This window comes from Orcinus orca, chromosome 12 (genome assembly GCF_937001465.1).
Source record: "Orcinus orca chromosome 12, mOrcOrc1.1, whole genome shotgun sequence".
Classification (NCBI taxonomy): Eukaryota; Metazoa; Chordata; class Mammalia; order Artiodactyla; family Delphinidae; genus Orcinus; species Orcinus orca.
The window spans coordinates 33630848-33648400 of record NC_064570.1 but is presented as its reverse complement, the minus strand read 5'-3'; the positions used below and the strand labels follow the sequence as shown (position 1 = coordinate 33648400).

At 35.7% G+C, this 17553-nt stretch overlaps 1 protein-coding gene across 8 annotated transcripts in view; it reads right to left on the bottom strand.

The window, feature by feature from the left end:
- PTPRK (protein tyrosine phosphatase receptor type K) overlaps window positions 1-17553 on the bottom strand; it is a 566839-nt gene that overhangs the window by 248996 nt on the left and 300290 nt on the right. For all 8 annotated transcript variants that reach the window (XM_049695646.1, XM_049695648.1, XM_049695650.1 and 5 more), the window contains exon 6: window positions 3332-3506. In XM_049695646.1, coding sequence (XP_049551603.1) covers window positions 3332-3506 — 175 coding nt within the window. The remainder of the gene's footprint in view (window positions 1-3331; window positions 3507-17553) is intronic.

The window sequence follows — 17553 nt, the reverse complement described above, 5'->3', positions numbered from 1 at the left end:
AGAAAACGTGTTGCTTTATATTAGTTTTCAAATAAAACAACAAGCAGAGTATCACCTGTAAGTATCAGATACATAACAAACTAAAATATGTTGAAAAGAAAAAAGAAAACTGCCAAAACTATCAAAATACATTTCTAAGATGTTAACACACTCTGGATAGTACATTCAAAGTGCCATCATACCTTAAACCAACAGGTACAATATAAAACCTAAAACAAAATATAGGTTAAATGCCAGGACTTTCTTAAAAAATAAAAAAATTTAAAAAGGGAAAGAAAAACAGCCAAAACTTTCTATGAAACTCAAGAAGTGTCCTTTTATAAATCTTACTGAAATAATTATTCACTCCACAAGCGACACTCCTAGAATAGAAATAATGGAGTTTCTCCAAGTAAAGAACACCAAGCTTTGATAAAATGTACTTTTCAGATCAGGTAAACAAGAGAAATCTAGTAATCCAAAATAAATCTCTTTAAAAATAAACAGGCATTGGGCTTCCCTGGTGGCGCTGTGGTTGAGAGTCCACCTGCCGATGCAGGGGACACGGGTTCGTGCCCCGGTCTGGGAAGATCCCACATGCCGCGGAGCGGCTGGGCCCGTGAGCCATGGCCGCTAAGCCTGCGTGTCCGGAGCCTGTGCTCCGCAACGGGAGAGGCCACAACAGTGAGAGGCCCGCATACCACAAAAAATAAATAAATAAATAAATAAACAGGCATTAAATGGCTATCTGAAAGAAGGAAATTTATCTTTAAAGAGAACACCTGGATAAAAGCTTCAACTCTGCCTTCTATGAATTGTTGAATACATCGGGGGCCATTCCCTCAAAAAAATTTTATGTCTATGTATTTATATCTATATTGATATAAGTATGTAACTGTAAGTTATTCAGAAGCACGCTAGCTGCACTATTAAAAGCCACCATCTGCTTCAGGGGCTGCACATCGTGCACGCACATACAAGTACAGTGAAGATACAGTGAGCATGATGACTCAAGAATACACCCACCTTCCTGTATCCACAGCATCTTAATTACTCTGAAGATTACCCAAGGACACCTTCAGGCTTTTCAAAAGTACCTTCAGGCTCCGGTGAGAAAGATTCAGCAACAGGGCTCACCAAAGATGAATATACAAACATATATGAACATAAGTTAAACTGCCTCTCTATCTAAACACCAGAGTTAAATATTATCATATTTTCTTATTTGTCAGTGAATTGGGGCTATGATTTCATGAACTTAAGCAGGTGATATAAGCTAACTCAGGAGCCATGAGAGAAGTTTTATTTATAATAGAGTCCTATACAATTTACAAAGGTAAACTTTTTTTTTTTTTGATGAGCTACAGAATCTCTCGTGACAAAAGCATTACAAGTGGCTAATAGCCTTATTTAATAATGTTAATGCGAGATAAAGCTGTGGTGGAAAGGAATGAGCCTGGCACCAGGAGTTAAGAAACACGGAATTAGGGCTTCCCTGGTGGCGCAGTGGTTGAGAGTCCGCCTGCCAATGCAGGGGTCACAGGTTCAAGCCCTGGTCTGGGAAGATCCCACATGCCGCGGAGCACCTAGCCCCGTGGGCCACAATTACTGAGCCTGCGCGTCTGGAGCCTGTGCTCCGCAACAAGAGAGGCTGCGATAGTGAGAGGCCCGTGCACCGCGATGAGGAGTGGCCCCCACTTGCCGCAACTAGAGAAAGCCCTCGCACAGAAACGAAGACCCAACACAGCCAAAGTAAAATAAAATAAATAAAAAAATAAATAAATAAGGCAAAATTCCTTTAAAAAAAAAAAAAGAAACATGGAATTAAATTCTGGCTCAGCCAGTTATTAGATCTTTGTGGCTCTGGGCAATTATCAAATAGTCTGAATTTCAATTTTCTTTTAAAAGTATTAAAGGTTAAAGTATTAAAATCAAGTAAATCTTTTTTTTTTACATCTTTATTAGAGTATAACTGCCCTACAATGGTGTGTTAGCTTATGCTATCAAGTAAATCTTAAAATAATACATGACATCAAAATACATTTGATGTCAAGCATTATAAAATATATTAACTTGCATATGGATGTATCTCATTTTCTCCTTCCAGCCTCTAAGCATTGACACATGCCTTGCTCTCTGCTTGCTGGTCCTTCTTTCTCTTACCCCTGCCCCTCACATCCACAATCCTCATCTGGGCAACTTTTTCTCAACTTTCAGATTCTGTCTCAAAGAAAGTCATTGACAAAGGCCTTCCCTGATGTCTCTGACAAATCTCAGTCCACTTTAGATGTTTTTGTTAAAATCTGCCAAACTTCTCCTTGAAGAGACTTACATGGTTTATAATTATTTTCATTTGTGTCATAATCGATTGATGCATGATAGCCTATTCAACAAAGCTGCTTTTCCTCTAAATATTCACACGGCTGATGTCATCATTTTTTTAAGGTTTCAGCTCAGTTGTCACGTTCTCAAAGAGGCCTTCCAGATAATCTTAACTAAAATATCAATCCCTGTCATTTTGTGTATTTATTTTTATTCATAACACATACCATGACTTGATACTACATTTTCAACATCTTCCTATATGACGTGCCTAATATACCTCAGTGTTAAGCTATATATGGGCAGAGTCTTTGTATTTTACTAACCACTGTATCTCCACAATCTAGAACAGTGGAATATATAGGGACTCAGTCAATTTTCAATGAATGTAATATACATTGAGCACTTGTACTTGTTTTTCCAGTATTCACTAAAGATATGTACTGATACATCATAATCCCTCACAATTCTTCTGGTAGCCTTAGTATCCCAGAATACTGAGGACCTCTTAGAAAGTGTAATTTTCTAAGATTCCATAGGGGGCCAGAATTAGTGAACAGCCACAACTGGGTTTTGATACCGGTAAAATTTACGGGTATACACGGGGTTGGAAACTTTGACCTTGACATAATTGCCACAGTGCTTTGAAAAACTAAAGTATCTAGAGAACTACTGTAAACAGGAAAAATCAATCTAAAGTTAAAATGCAAACTAGATGATGGCAATATGGAATAAAGTATTTTATATGTTTAGCCCTATTAGAGCTTTTAAAAATAGATTCCCTTCGATAGAAATCATTTGTTGAAAACTTGCCTGACAAACTATACAACTATAAACTTGCCTGACAAACTATACAACTACAGTCTTAATTTGACCTTAAGACATTTTCAGGACTTTTATAATGATATGGTTTTATAGTGACTTGAGATGAAGAGTACTTGATTTAAAAATCGATCCAAATATCTACAAAAGTTGCATTTGTTCTAATGAAGTGATGTCATTTCATGAAGTGAAAGCAATTTTACTTTACCTCTTACAATAAGTTGAGCAAAATTGGACACACCAGAACCTCGTTCTGACTGAGTTACACAGCGATACAAATCCTGGTCGGTTTTTGTCACTTCTTGCAATCTAAAGGAAGCAGCAAATCTTCTGTGATTGATGTTCTTAGTCTGGGCTACTGGTATATCTTCTCCATTTCGCCTCTGTAAACAGAAACCAATCTTTAAAAAACAGGTTCTTAACATTTCCAGAAATCTAAAGCATCTTGGCAATGAACATCTGTGATAAGTTATTCTTGTTTGTTAAAATTAGGCGGAAAATATCTGTGTAGCCCCACAAATTTTTACCATTGTCTTTCAATCAGGAAAAGTATGTAAGTAAACACTGCTATCCTTTAAGGGGTGAAGTGCTGAAACTATGTAATAGTAATCTCAGTTTTCCATAAAATTGTTATTAGCCCAGAGTATATGAATTAGCAGGACAGTTAATGGCCCTTTGGCAAATGATCCACTGCCCCCTCCCTTCTGCCAGACTCCCTATATATAAAGTCTTCTTTTCGCCCTTATACTATACTGCATGTGCTTAATAGGTTTGTCCCCTTCAGGAGACTGAGACCATGCCCAATGCATCTATTCTAAATGTGTAGCATGCGATCGTGACTATAAAATACTAATGAATAATTTAGAGTCAAACCAAAATCTGTACTCTTTGCAAATTTTTACCTCTTTGGCATTAATGACAGCCAACTTATACCATTTAAAAGAAATAATCCAAGGAACCTAAAAGTTAAAAGCATATCTGTCAACTTTTAAAATAAACTATTGGAAAAACATATTTACAGTATCAGGGTGCCTCACACAAGACCATAAAGGAAATGGTTGAAATATTCAAATATAATAAAATTTCTAACTTCTATATGTTGAAAGACATCATAAATAAAGTGAAAAAAGCAAGCCACAAACTGTAATAAGATATTTGTCATGAAAATAATCATCAAAAGATAAATAGCCAGGTTCTGTAAAATTCATCTACAGTTCAATAAGAAAAAAGACAAACCACCCTATCAAAAAATGGACAGGCTATAAAAAGAGAATATGTGTGTGTCTAATAACCATGAAAAGAGATCCTCAACCTAAATTTAAAAATTCTTTATGTCAAAGATAGCACAAAGGGCAAAGAAAAGCTACAACTATGAGAGAGAATTGGTCATGAGCCTCATCCTAACTTCTTGTTGGTAAAATGCTAAGTATTCCTGGTACCCTTTCACACTACTTGAAATATCATTTCATCACTAGATATGGAAAACAGAACCGTAAAATTACTAGAATTGTAAATGGTTACAGTCATTTTAGAAAATAATTTGCAACTATCTAGTAAAGTTGAAGATGCATAAAACTTAGGACCCAACAGTTCCACTTCTACATTTCTATGTTTGGATCACTCTTCTATGTGTGATCACACAGATACGTACAAGAATGTTGAACTCAGAATCGTTTGTAATAGTTAAGTATGGGAAAGATCCACATATTCCTGAGTGGTGGATAAATAAACTGAGATTTATCCATTCAGTAAAATTCAATGTGGCAGTTAAACTAAGCAAACTAAAACCAGTAGGGTCCTGGTAAAAAAAAAAAGTTGAACATCTCCTGCATTCCACTGAAATACATGTTTAAATCTAAAAAAAAAAAAAAAAAAAGAAAAATCCTTAACAAAAATTAAGATAGGAGACAAAAATGAAAAATGTCAACTTTATTAAATTAGAGTGGTGGGTATGTTAGTGGTCAATTTATCTTTTTTTATAATTGTTTTTGTATGTTTGAAACACTTCGCATTTTTTAAACAGGTAAATAATAAAGGAATCACCCTATTACTTTAATAATTTTTAAAATCCTAAAATCCACTGTACCTTTAACACCCTTCTCCATATCTGAAATGATATATATGTGCAAATTATGTTATACATATGCGTATGTGCCTGTATATGCATATATACCTAAGGATAAAAAAGTCCCAATTTTGACTAAAGTCAAAATTTTTCACTCATTCAGTGTTTTGTTGACTCTTCTTTCCTGACCCACATATTCCATGATTTTTGCACCAAGATCCTCTGCTCATTCCCTTGAATAATAATAAAGAGAAAAAGCAGCTTATACTCAAAAGCCCTAAAATATAAATCCATAAAATCTAGCCTAAATTCTCTTTCCCTATAAACCACATGAACAAACAAACAAACAAAAATTTTACACATGAGAATCTCAAACAGCTTGTTTTTCAATTATCATATCATTTGATACCATCTTCCTAATTGGAAGGCAGACCATGACTCAGCACTGTTTAGACAGGTACATGCCCTCACCTCATCCTCCCCTAATTTACCCCTCCACTGGTACTCTCCATCTTCCATCACCTTTCTCAGTTCTTCCTTTGGCAAGACCAGCCAACTCCTGCTGCCCACCTTGTCTTCTAAATCATCTTGCTTGTGCACACACAACACTCACGTCTTTTAACACCATGTCTTTTTCAAAAATCCGTCTTCTCTTGTGAAGAGTTACTAAGTACCCTTCATGTTTCCCTCTGAATAATTATTATTTCATCTTTCCATCTTAATTGACATTCATCTCACAATAACACTTTCCTCCAAACTTTTCTCAAAGGAGGGCACATTTTCTTCTACTTTCTTACCCTTTATCCTGGTTCCTCACTTGCAGGCCACTCTTTCACTATCCCACTCAACAGCCTCTCAACTTCCAGAGTTCCCAGCTTGCCCAAAGAGCCTTCCAGTCAGTTATCTATCAGGTCAGATTATCCTTTCCACCACAGTTCTGTGAATATTCTCAGTGATCCCAAAACTCACTCTGGCCTCAGTGATGCCCAACAGCCTTCGTTACTACCTTGTCCCTATGCTAAGATAGTTTTCTCAGTCTGAATCACAATTGCCCGGGACATTGTCTCCTATTCTTTCAATCTTCCGCATTGTCAGTGAGACCTTACTTTCTGACCCTTTACTTTTACAAGCAGCCACTTCAGAGATTTTCACTAGCCTGAAAGAATTCTGGATTCTTAAAAACTTTCCATTGTTATACACTGCCAATACAGGATATACACTATTTCTATGCAACAGTTACAAGACCACTACTGACTTTTGCTGCAATCAGTCATTTGCTCTCATGAAAAATCTGAATTACCCAACAAGGGAGACCAAAAGCTCTTAGATATTCCTAGTTGATGCCCACAGTGCCACGAGCTATGAAATCTAACAACGTCCTCTCTGCCTCAACCTCACATTTCATCAACTTATACATACTCTTCACTTTCCATTCCCACTGAAATTACCACGAATAGTGTCTCAAAAACTCAAAGATCATCATAAAAATGTAATCACCAGCATTTCTATCTTGAATCTCTTCTACAATATATTCTATATATGTCCTTTTACCTTTTTGTGTACTGAAATCATCCTGAAGGTAGGGCTTCAAATTTTGTATTTTTCTTCCACAGCATCATATATGTAGTATGTTATCATTATTTAGTGGGTACTCAACTTCTTTGTTAAAATGGACTAAAATCGCTGGTATTTTTAGAGACAAAAGTCATGTAAAACTTCCTTAGTTTTTCATAAATTTGTATAACAAAATATATATAAATCATTAATTAAAATTAATAATAAAAGGAAGCTACAAAAATACAGAACCTCAAGGACATCTAGAGATCATTTATGCCAAGCTCTTTCTGAACTCAGAGATGTTGAGGACCATCAGGAGATCACAAAGTTGATTACATTGTGTTTGTATTTGTGTGTATTACTATACTAACATAACTATATATGCTTATATAGGATACACATTGTTTCTATAATTAATGAGCATAGTACACTTAGGTGCTATTTATCTCTTGAAATAAAATAACAATAAAAATAATTATAGAGTCATAATATTCAGATTTTTCTTCAAAAATCATTTAATAAGCATCTCCATGTACCTCATATTATATTAGCTATTACCTTGGTTCTGTCACTGTTCTCTATTACAAACCTTCTGTGATAGTCATTTCCATTTAAAGATTATAAAATCAGAATTCAGAAAGATTAAAAATGTGATACACAGCCTGTTAGTAGCAGGATTAAAACTCAAAACTAGGTTTAAAGACACAAAATCCAGTAGTATTTCCTCTAAAATAAACCAAAGCTGCTTTTTGTTTCATTTGTATCATAGGTACAGTCCAGTGAATTGATTATTTGTTGTTGAGCCTTGATCAATGCATTGTATCAATGAAAAATGTAATCTACTATATTAGACATTGCTTTATTTACTTCATTTGCTTTATTTACTTTCAGTAAGGCATTACATTTCAAAGTAGCAATTCATGATATGTATATTTCAGAAGTCAAAAATAATAACTTTTTCTTTTATAATCCAAACTAATAGGTCTTTGCCTGCCTACAAGCTATCAATTTAGCAGAGTAGGCAGGGCTATGGAAGAAGGAAATAAGAAGTAATGGTAAATTTATCTCTTATACAGCAGTGTTTGCATATAGTTTTCTACCTTACATTCTTCAGTTCCGGGCTCTTTATCCTGCTTTGAGATTTTTATGTGATTCTCCATTTCAAAATCCCCAACCCTGAGAAATACTAAGAAATGAACCACAAAATTATATGATCCAAGGATTATAACGTAGCACTTTGTTTTTTCATTCCTCTCCCTTCCTCCCCAGATCCTTGTCATGCTTTCTTATTTATTCTGTTTCCAGTACAGGTTGCTGAGACTCGTCACTTACCAAGTAACTCTAGGCAAGTCACTGGAATTGCTATTATGACTCCACTAGTAAACTAAGTAAGCTTCATCATGCAGGGTGCATGCAGTATTTAGTTGACAAGTTCAGTTCCTGGCATAAAGTAGTGTAGTGGTAATATTGGTTAATTCACAGTACCTATAATAAATTGTAGCATTAGGATCACCTGTCAGATTGTTACAAATGCAAAGTCTAGAGATCGCTCTAGATCTACTGAATCAAAATCTGCATTTTTTACAAGATCCCTCGGTTATGCATCAAGATATTTCAGCTTGAGACACTGGTTGAAAACATGATGGAGGTCCTGTTCCCATGAAAAGTTGACAGGTCTAAAAATGGGTGTGATTCTCGCCAATGAGAAATAATAGGAATAAGCCAAGTCATTTCCAGAAAGGTTTCCTCACTTCTAGAGAAAACACAGTGGGTCCTCTTTTCTTTTTCTCAATGTCATGACTAAAATGCTGAGGATGGCACATTGAGGAGAAAGACAGGATCAGGTTCTTGATCACGTCTCTAAAACGGTGTCGGCAGCTACTCACCTGAGTCTGCCCACTCTCCCCCTGAGAGTGTACTACCACTTAATAAACCCTTACTTTGTTCTCTTGAGAAAAATTTAAAGTTGAAATAAAATAAAATGGTGTCAACAGCTCTTAGAGCCCCCCTATTTCTGGACTTCCTGTTAAGTGATGTAATATGTTTGGTTTTCTATTACTTACTTTCAACTTGAAATCCTAAAAGCTAATGTGATATGGTTAAAATATGGAACAGTTTATTTCAGCTTCTCTTTTCAAAGCTTGAGGAATAGAATTAATCCAATTTAATTTTAAATTCAATAATGCAGCACTTAGAACCCTTGCAGAGATTATTTCACTCTATTGACTTGAAGAAAAAATTAAATTACATTTATTGCTTTATTTATTCTTCACTGCCTTTCCTGGGCACATAATGATACAGGTCTCCTCCATCCTCTTACAGTTGGAGAAACTGGAAAGAGACTGTTTTCCTATGTTTGGTATTTAAGTTCCTATTGAATAATATTAAGAGGACCGCATATAATTTGTCAGTACTTGCCCTTTTTCCAAAACTAACGTCTGTAAATTTGCACACCATAATTAAGTAGGGTTGATGTGACTCATACAACAATCCAGCCAAATTAATTCCAAGGACCTGGGGGTTCCTTACTGGGGCTTGTCTGCCATAGGAAATGTTTTTCTTTCTCATAGGTATGATAAAGCTATCATCATCATCATTATTGAACAATTAAATCAAAGAATTTTAGAAAAATGAAGGATCATGGCAAACTTAAAGGTTTAGAAATTTATAAATTTCTAAAATTAGAAACACTGTTACTATTTTGAGAAAAGCACTCATTTATATCCGTTAGAAATTATTACATTGATTTCAATAGATTAAACCAAAAGAAAATAGCATTCCTCTAGGGGAAATTACCCTAAAATTACAATACTAAGTTCACAACATATTTACTGTACGGCAATGAAAGTACTGAACAAGGCAAATGATATTTGACACAGAAAAAGAAAGAGGAGGCAAATATTGTAATTCTGATATAACATAGGGTAAAAATGTGCTGGCGATAGCAAATTACTAGTAAGAATCAGGATAATTAACCAAGTTTCACAAAAACTGTCAGGTATTAAACAAGAAAATGAACTTTGACCTAAGAAGTGAAGGTGTTTTCACAATATTGGGACAAGGTGAACAATACGAGGTGCCACACAAGAGGGCAGAGTAAGTAGACGGAACTATGGGAGATGATACCTACGTTCTAGTCCTGCAATGACTATTTATTAGCTTCACAGTTTCTCGTTACTTCTCAAATCTCTGTCTTTTCATCTAAAAATGGGGATATCAATTTGTAACAGCTTACTCAACAGAGATGCTGAGAATATTAGGTGAGACAATTGTGCAAAAGTTCTAACTGCAAATCCTGGTAATAGCAATATTATGAAGATAATAATCAAAACATTATCTAAGTGAACAATATATTTGATAACTGTCATGGTCTTTTAATGTATCAACTTGACTAGGCTACAGTCCCCAGTTATTCAATCAAACCACTGACCTAGGTGTCTCTACTAAGGTATTTTGCAGATGGGATTAAAGTCCATACCCAAATGACATTAAATAAGGGAGAATAGCCTAGATAATCTAGGTGGACTTGATTCAATCAGTTGAAAAGTCTTAAGAATGGATCTGAGGCTTCCCTGAAGCAGAAGAAATTCTACCTGTGAAGAGCAACTTCAGTCTGTGCCTGAATACTCCAGCCTGCCCTCTCGAAGTGCTTGACTACAGACTGCAGACTTGCCCAGCCAGGTTCCACAATAACATAAACCAATTCCTTGCAACAAATCTCTTGGAAAAAAAAAAAAAATCTATCTATCTATCTATCTATCATCTCTCCTTCTGATCTGCTTTTCATGTTTGAACCCTGACTAACAGAGATGATTTTGTTACCAGAAATGGTTCTGGAGGAAAAGAATTTTAGGGATGAGTTTTCTGATTTGGTTTGGTTCTGGGTTTTCTGGAATTGGTTCTCTAATCTGATTAAAGGTACAAAGAACTCCAGTGTCATTGGTAAAGAAGACAATGCTAGTCCATAGCATGATGTAGTAACAGAGATATGCAAAATATCACCATTAGATAGATATTCTTGATCAAATACCTATAGAAGTTTAAGTTCTGGGTAACCATGTATTTGCTACCTTGATATAGATTCTTACAAAACTAAAATCTTTAAAGAAATAGAAAAAAAATCCTTTGACTATCTAGAAAAGCAGGTAGGAGACTTATAAGGAAAAGAAAATTTATTATCAGACTTTGACAGCAAGGCTTTATGCCACAAGAAAATGAAGTAACACATTTAAGTTACTCAAGGAAAGAAAATGCAAATGAAGGATTTTATAACCTTCAAAATTGACATAAGAACCAAGGGCACATATAAACTATTATCAACATCCAAGAACTCAGGGAATATTATTTACATGAGCTTATTCCTGTGGAATCTCCCAGAAAATAAGTTTCAAACAACCAAAATTACTAAGACATGACATACATACTGATGATGAACATTAAAAAACATAGCTACACATAGAACTAACACCAAATAAGAGCTAAATGGGAGAGAGTACAATATGCAATGGCTCTATGCTAACAATGGAGATAGGGTACAAGTATTCAAAATGAGATTTTAAAATGAGTGATTATGGGATATTGTAATTGTCTCTTTCTCTGTGTCATTGAGAACCAAAAATATTAGTGTGGAAAAAAAGATGTAACTGACAAACTGTAATAAAGAAAACATTAAGTGAAAAACTTTAGGCTTGAATTTGAAATATTAATATAAACTAACAGTTATTTTACCTTTAAATATATATGTATATTTTTCTTAGTTCTGTTCACTGAAAAGATCTAGCAATGAATACCCCTCAGCATTCACATAACGGTCCTGAAATATAATTTCTCAAAATTGTAAAACAGGGCACCAGGTCTGAAAGAGAAAATGTGCAAGATGACACTGACATCAGATAGCAATACAAGAAAGCTATCGAAGATTACTGAAGTTCTATCAAATGGACACTGGAGCCAACCTGGGATAATTTGAGTCTTAAAAATAGTATTAATTGCAATGAATTGAAGTCTATTAAATATGCCTAAATCCATAAGTTCTTGATATTAAAAAAAAGAGGAAGAAGAATCAGTCACCTTTGGAGGATGATAGGAAACAACTAATTATATTGAAAACCAATAATTAAAGCAAAGATTTGAGAAGTTACCATGCCCTTCCTAAAATGAACTATGACACTGGGCAGCCAGATAGGAGATGATGATAAGTGTGTCTTCATTAATTAAACAAAATACAAAAGAAATAATAAAATTAGAATATCACAATTTACAACCACCAGGAATGAATATAGGCATTAAGCATCAATTAGTATCAGAATCACAAAAAGAAATAGGAGACATTTTGTGCCTCTGGTAATCACACCATGCACCTCCTCTAGCACTGCCACAGGATCAAACTTGACTCTAGATCTGGCTGCCAGTTTTCAGGAAACTCAAAGGAACATGTTGAACTGAAGAGGACATTTGTATACAATCAGTAAAATGCAGACTGTGTGAAAACTACAAGTCAAATGGCCTGGGTTCCTCAACAGATAAATTGTGACAAACACAAGAGAGGACAAACACACAGATTAAAGGGATTCTAAAAGACATATTTTTAAAAATAGACAAGACTAATCTATAGTGTCTAAGGAGACTAAATATATGTAAGTGGAAAAAAAACAGGAAAAAAATACAAGGGCTGAAAGTCATGATGATTATTATTTGTAGGGGTAGGCTACAACTTATCATTTGTAGAGAGATGGCTCATTTGTGTCTGGGATGGACCACTTGGAAAGAGCCTCTACGATGACTGGCAAAGCCTTTCTCTTGACCTGTGTGGTGGGTATCATAAAAATTCATTGAGTCATAGTTTTTCATTTTTGTGAGGCTTTCTCTATGTTTTATTTTCAAATAAAAGAATTTTATAAATATACTATCTTTAAATCAGACTGCTTTTCATAAAGAAGAAACCCAGCCCACTGCCAGAGCCCCATGTTGTAATACTGATCACAGGAGCTCAATGGAAAGTTGTAAAGTGCTTGACGTGACCTGAAAAACACTGAAAGGGCAGCTCTGAGAACAGTAGGAGAGTGCATTATTCTTGTACAGAAAAAGCAGTAAATTGTTATTTATAGATATTGATAAGAAGAAATCCTTGAGCTTCTATGACTGCCAGGCCTTTCGAGTCATGTTCCAGGGATACATAAAGAAGATAAAGACTATTCCACACATCATTCATTTATGGTCAATTATGTAATCTGTAGACAACAAACTCAGAGTTTATGAATTATTGAAGAAGGAAAAGAATGCATCGTATCTTTAAGGCACTGAACTGTTTATGGTAGAAAGCCACACAAAGCCAACCAAAATGACCTCAGGAATATTTGGAAGTTCTAAAACTTAAATATGATTAAACTTTCTGATGCTCATTGTTACATAAATACACACCCAAAATGCCAAGGGTAAAAGATAAACATTACAATCCATGATACTTGGTCAGTGATTTTACTTCAAGACCAATGATTATAATTCTTTACATGAAGCCATGAAGGAAGAATATAATGCCATGAACTCAAATAAAACAAGGTCCTCAGGAAAAGCAGGACTGATAAGAGTGATAGCCATTAGCTACCAAATAGAACATGGTCTCTTAAGTGGAGCAGAATTAATTGTAAATCAGCATATACACAGAAAAAAAATCACTAATGCTTAAACAGGATAAACAGAGAAAATTAGAATTAAGTAGCAGGCTAGCGTTCATCTATCAGTTTACAAGGAGTCAGGAAAGCACAACAGACATGGTTAATACTCTTCTCTGACACGGGTCCTGTTCTGTGAGCCACAAGATACAGAAGGCAAGGCTGAAAGCACCAACAGCCTTCCCACAGATGAATTCTCCTAAGTGAAATCGGGAACACCCAGAGGTTTCTAATTTGGCCACAAGCTTCAAACTGTCTTGGTAAAATTTTTTTAAGGCTAAAGAGTCAAAAGGAATGGGAATGTCTCCTCATTTTTCACTCCTATTTAGGAAAACTCATATGCAATTATCAAGGCAGAAGGGGCAAAAAGTAAACAAATGCGTGGAGCAGGTAAATTAGTTCCCAGACAGAAAATGAGAAAACAAATTCACAGACCGGCTGTAAAAAATAAACGTTTGAGGAAATTTTAAAAGCCATCTTTATTATTTCACTCTTCCAAATTCTTTCATCTGGTACCAACCAGACCCAAACTCTGTGTCTTCTTTCATTGGTCCCTCTCCTCCCCTCCTCACATTTTTTCCAAATCCACCAGCACTGTCCAATCCTAGGCCTTCACTACTTGATGTCTGTACTGCCAGCAGTAGCTTCTTTCTTGCTTTTGTCTCCATCATGGCCTAGTCCCAACCCTCCCATAAACTATATTTACCTCAACTTCCCATTGTGAACCTTACACTTCAAGAAGATTCTTCTCTTGATGTTCCTACCCCACCAGCACACACATACACTAAACCGCAGTGATAACCATGCCCACTTAATCCTTGCTTATCCAAGTCCTATATGTCCTTCAAAGACTCTATCAAATCTTCTTTAATGATTTCACCAAACACTTCAGTCTCTCAGTTGAGAGATGCTCTCTCTCAACTCTGAAAAAGCACTGGGCTTAGATTCCATATGATCTTTTCTTATTCGGTTATACAAGCATTTCTCAGGGCTGAAAGGATCTTAAAAAAGCATTCAGCCTCATGCTTAAATGTCCTCTACATCTCTAGCAAGTACTTAACCAGATTATGCTTGGACACTTCCCCTAATTTTACTACCTCCTACAGTAGCTCATTCTAGGTTTCAACAGCCCTACAATTACAAAGGTCTTCCTCATAATCAGCTTATATCTCTCACCAAATAGCTTCAAACCACTAGTTATTATCGTACTTTACTATCTATAAAAAAACAAACTAAATCCCTCCTGTATATTCCCAATATTCTAAGATTTTAAGAAACTTATCCAGTCTCCCACAAATCTCAAGATATATTTATACGATGTACCTTTAGCCATTCTGACATCATTTCTTCAACTTTACCAAATGTCCTAGTAATTATATGCTGCCTTTTGTTATTCTAATATTTCAGATATGTGTCAGCCACTCTTAGGGCCAATCTCGAAAACGTCAGAACTTTCACCAAGTCTAGACATTAGGACAATTTCACATTATCTCATTCCTTTCTCTCCCCACCCCCACAGTATCCAATGTGAGCTGATCATATATTAAATGTTTAATCAGTTTGGCTTTGAAATAGTCCTCTCAAATTATTTCTCAATGAATTGCCCACTGTAAACTGCATGTTTCTAGGCATAGATTAATTCCCTCCAACATTTTCCCTTCATTATAATAAATGGAAAATTACCAGATTTTTTTTTCTCAAAAAGAAATAGTTTCAGCAATAGTAAAATCTCTTGTGGAAATTAAACATGATACAAGGTTCCAGGCACTTCATATGACAGTATAAATAGATACAGGAAAATACTATAGCATGGCAGCATCAAAAAGAGCTTTGTGAGCAATGACTAGTTGGCCTTTGAAACACTGTAGTGATATATTTCACCAGATAAAATTTTTGTACTTTCAAATTATCCATTTTTTAAAAAATCATGCTTCTCATTTCCAATGCTACATGACGATGTTCCCATGTAGTATAGGAACAAGGCTATTACATTTGCCTGGATAGATAAAACACTTTATGGCCAGAAGTTTCAGACCAACCATTTTCATTGACCCTCAGCTGGCAACAGTTGGTACTGCGAAAGGTCAGCCTCTCTCTGGTTGTTTTTTAGAGCAATCTGCACCTAATTATACTAATTTTACTCTCAATGTATTGCTTAATTATCTATTGCTCCAGAAGGAATGACATTTCCTTTGGCTGAGAAACTAGCTGCATCACACTACATTAGCAGTGACGAGCCTCACCAAGGGCAAAGTGATGGCTGACTTTCCTGTTTTGGCAGGCCTACTCAGGAGGCACCGTGTCAGCACCTGGGGAGATTACTGAAAGACTGGCCCAACTGCCACAGCTTTGATGGCAATCTGCATAGAATTACCAGTCACACATTAAACAGCCTCATTTCAATTCACCAAAATGAACGGTGCCACCAAATCTCCCCACACAATTCCCTGCTTTCAGTAACTCCACTGTTGAATTTCTCTGTCCAACCCAATGATGCATGCCCACCAAGCTCTGTAATGATGGATGGAGTCATTAGCATTTTAGTTTCTACACTGAACCTGAGGCCAAAGCATATGGTCTGACAGATGTTCCAGCAATGGGTTCTATTTGACTTGTCATGTAGGTGTCCACTTACACTGGACCTTCATGAAAGAATACTAATTTGTAAGTTACAGTCCAACTCCTGTTTCAACTCTTTCACATCCTCGAACGTTATAACGTGTTCTGATAATAGAACACTCAGAACATGCTTTATTCTATATTTCAGTTTACACTGATGATTAAAAATCACCCTTGAACCTAATCAAATGACTTCAAATGGACAAGATGGACAAAAATGCAGGTAATGTTTGTACTAGGCTATCGCCATCTACGGCAGGGGTCCCCAACCCCCGGGCCACGGACTGGTAAGGCTTAGCTCCCCATCGCTCGCATTGCCACCTGAACCATCCCCGCCATCACTCGCATTGCCACCTGAACCGCACCCCCTACATCCGTGGAAAAACTGTCTTCCACAAAACCGGTCCCTGGGGCCAAAAAGGTTGGGGACCGCTGATCTATAGCATGATTAGTACTGCCAGTGATTTGGGTATTTGAGGAAATGTTTCATATACTCACTTTCTCCTCATTCATGGTTTATTAAAGTAAACTATATACAGCAAATTGGATAAATCTTAACTTCTGACAAATGTATATACACCCATAGACCCAAAGCCTCAATAAAGCTATATGACATTTACCTTACCTCAAAAAGTTTCCCTGCTCACTTCCGGTTCCTAATCACCCCCCAACCCCAGTCAAATACTGTTCTGATTTCTAGCACCATAGATTAGCATCTAGAGAGTCATGCACTCTTTTGTGTCTCTTCTCTTCCAGAAAGCATAACATTGCTGAGCTTTATAAGTCCTGGTATCAGTAGTGCACGCTTTCTAATTTATTGCTGAGTAGTGTGAATGAACCACAAATTGTTTATCCATTTTCCTGTTAACGGACATTTGGGTTCTTTACAATTACTGGTTGTAATGAATAAAAAAGCTGTTATAAACATTCTTCCACAAGTCTTTTTGTGAACACATGCTTTTATTTCTCTTATGTAACTACTCAGGAGTGGAACTTCTGTGTCATACGTTATTGTTCCCTTATATATTCACTTTTTCCTGCGATCACTTTATCTACTATCCATATTATTGTGTTGAAATAAAAAGGACGTGACTAAAATTTTTAACCCACGAACATATATAACCTATTTTTTTTCTTTCCTGTGAGAAAATTATCTGGTACCTCTCAGGAATATAAACAGACATTTTTATTATTTTATTTCACTATAAATTGAACACTGAAAAACATTAAACATTAAATTGTACATTAAAATCTCACTGATGATCTTATTTCCTATAACCTGGGTTTTATCATAAGCCTTAAGTTATGATCCACAAATTCTCTACCATTGGGGGGTTCCTTAGGAACACAAAATGGTATAGTTTTAAAACTTGTTGTAAGCATTATAAAACATCTGTTCATGTGGGGAAAACTGCAAATTGTAAGCTGAAAAAAAAAAGTTGTGTTCATATCTAGAATGCAAGCTACTTCACTGAGCGTTATGAAAGAAAATGAATTTGGAAATTCTCTAGGAGCAAC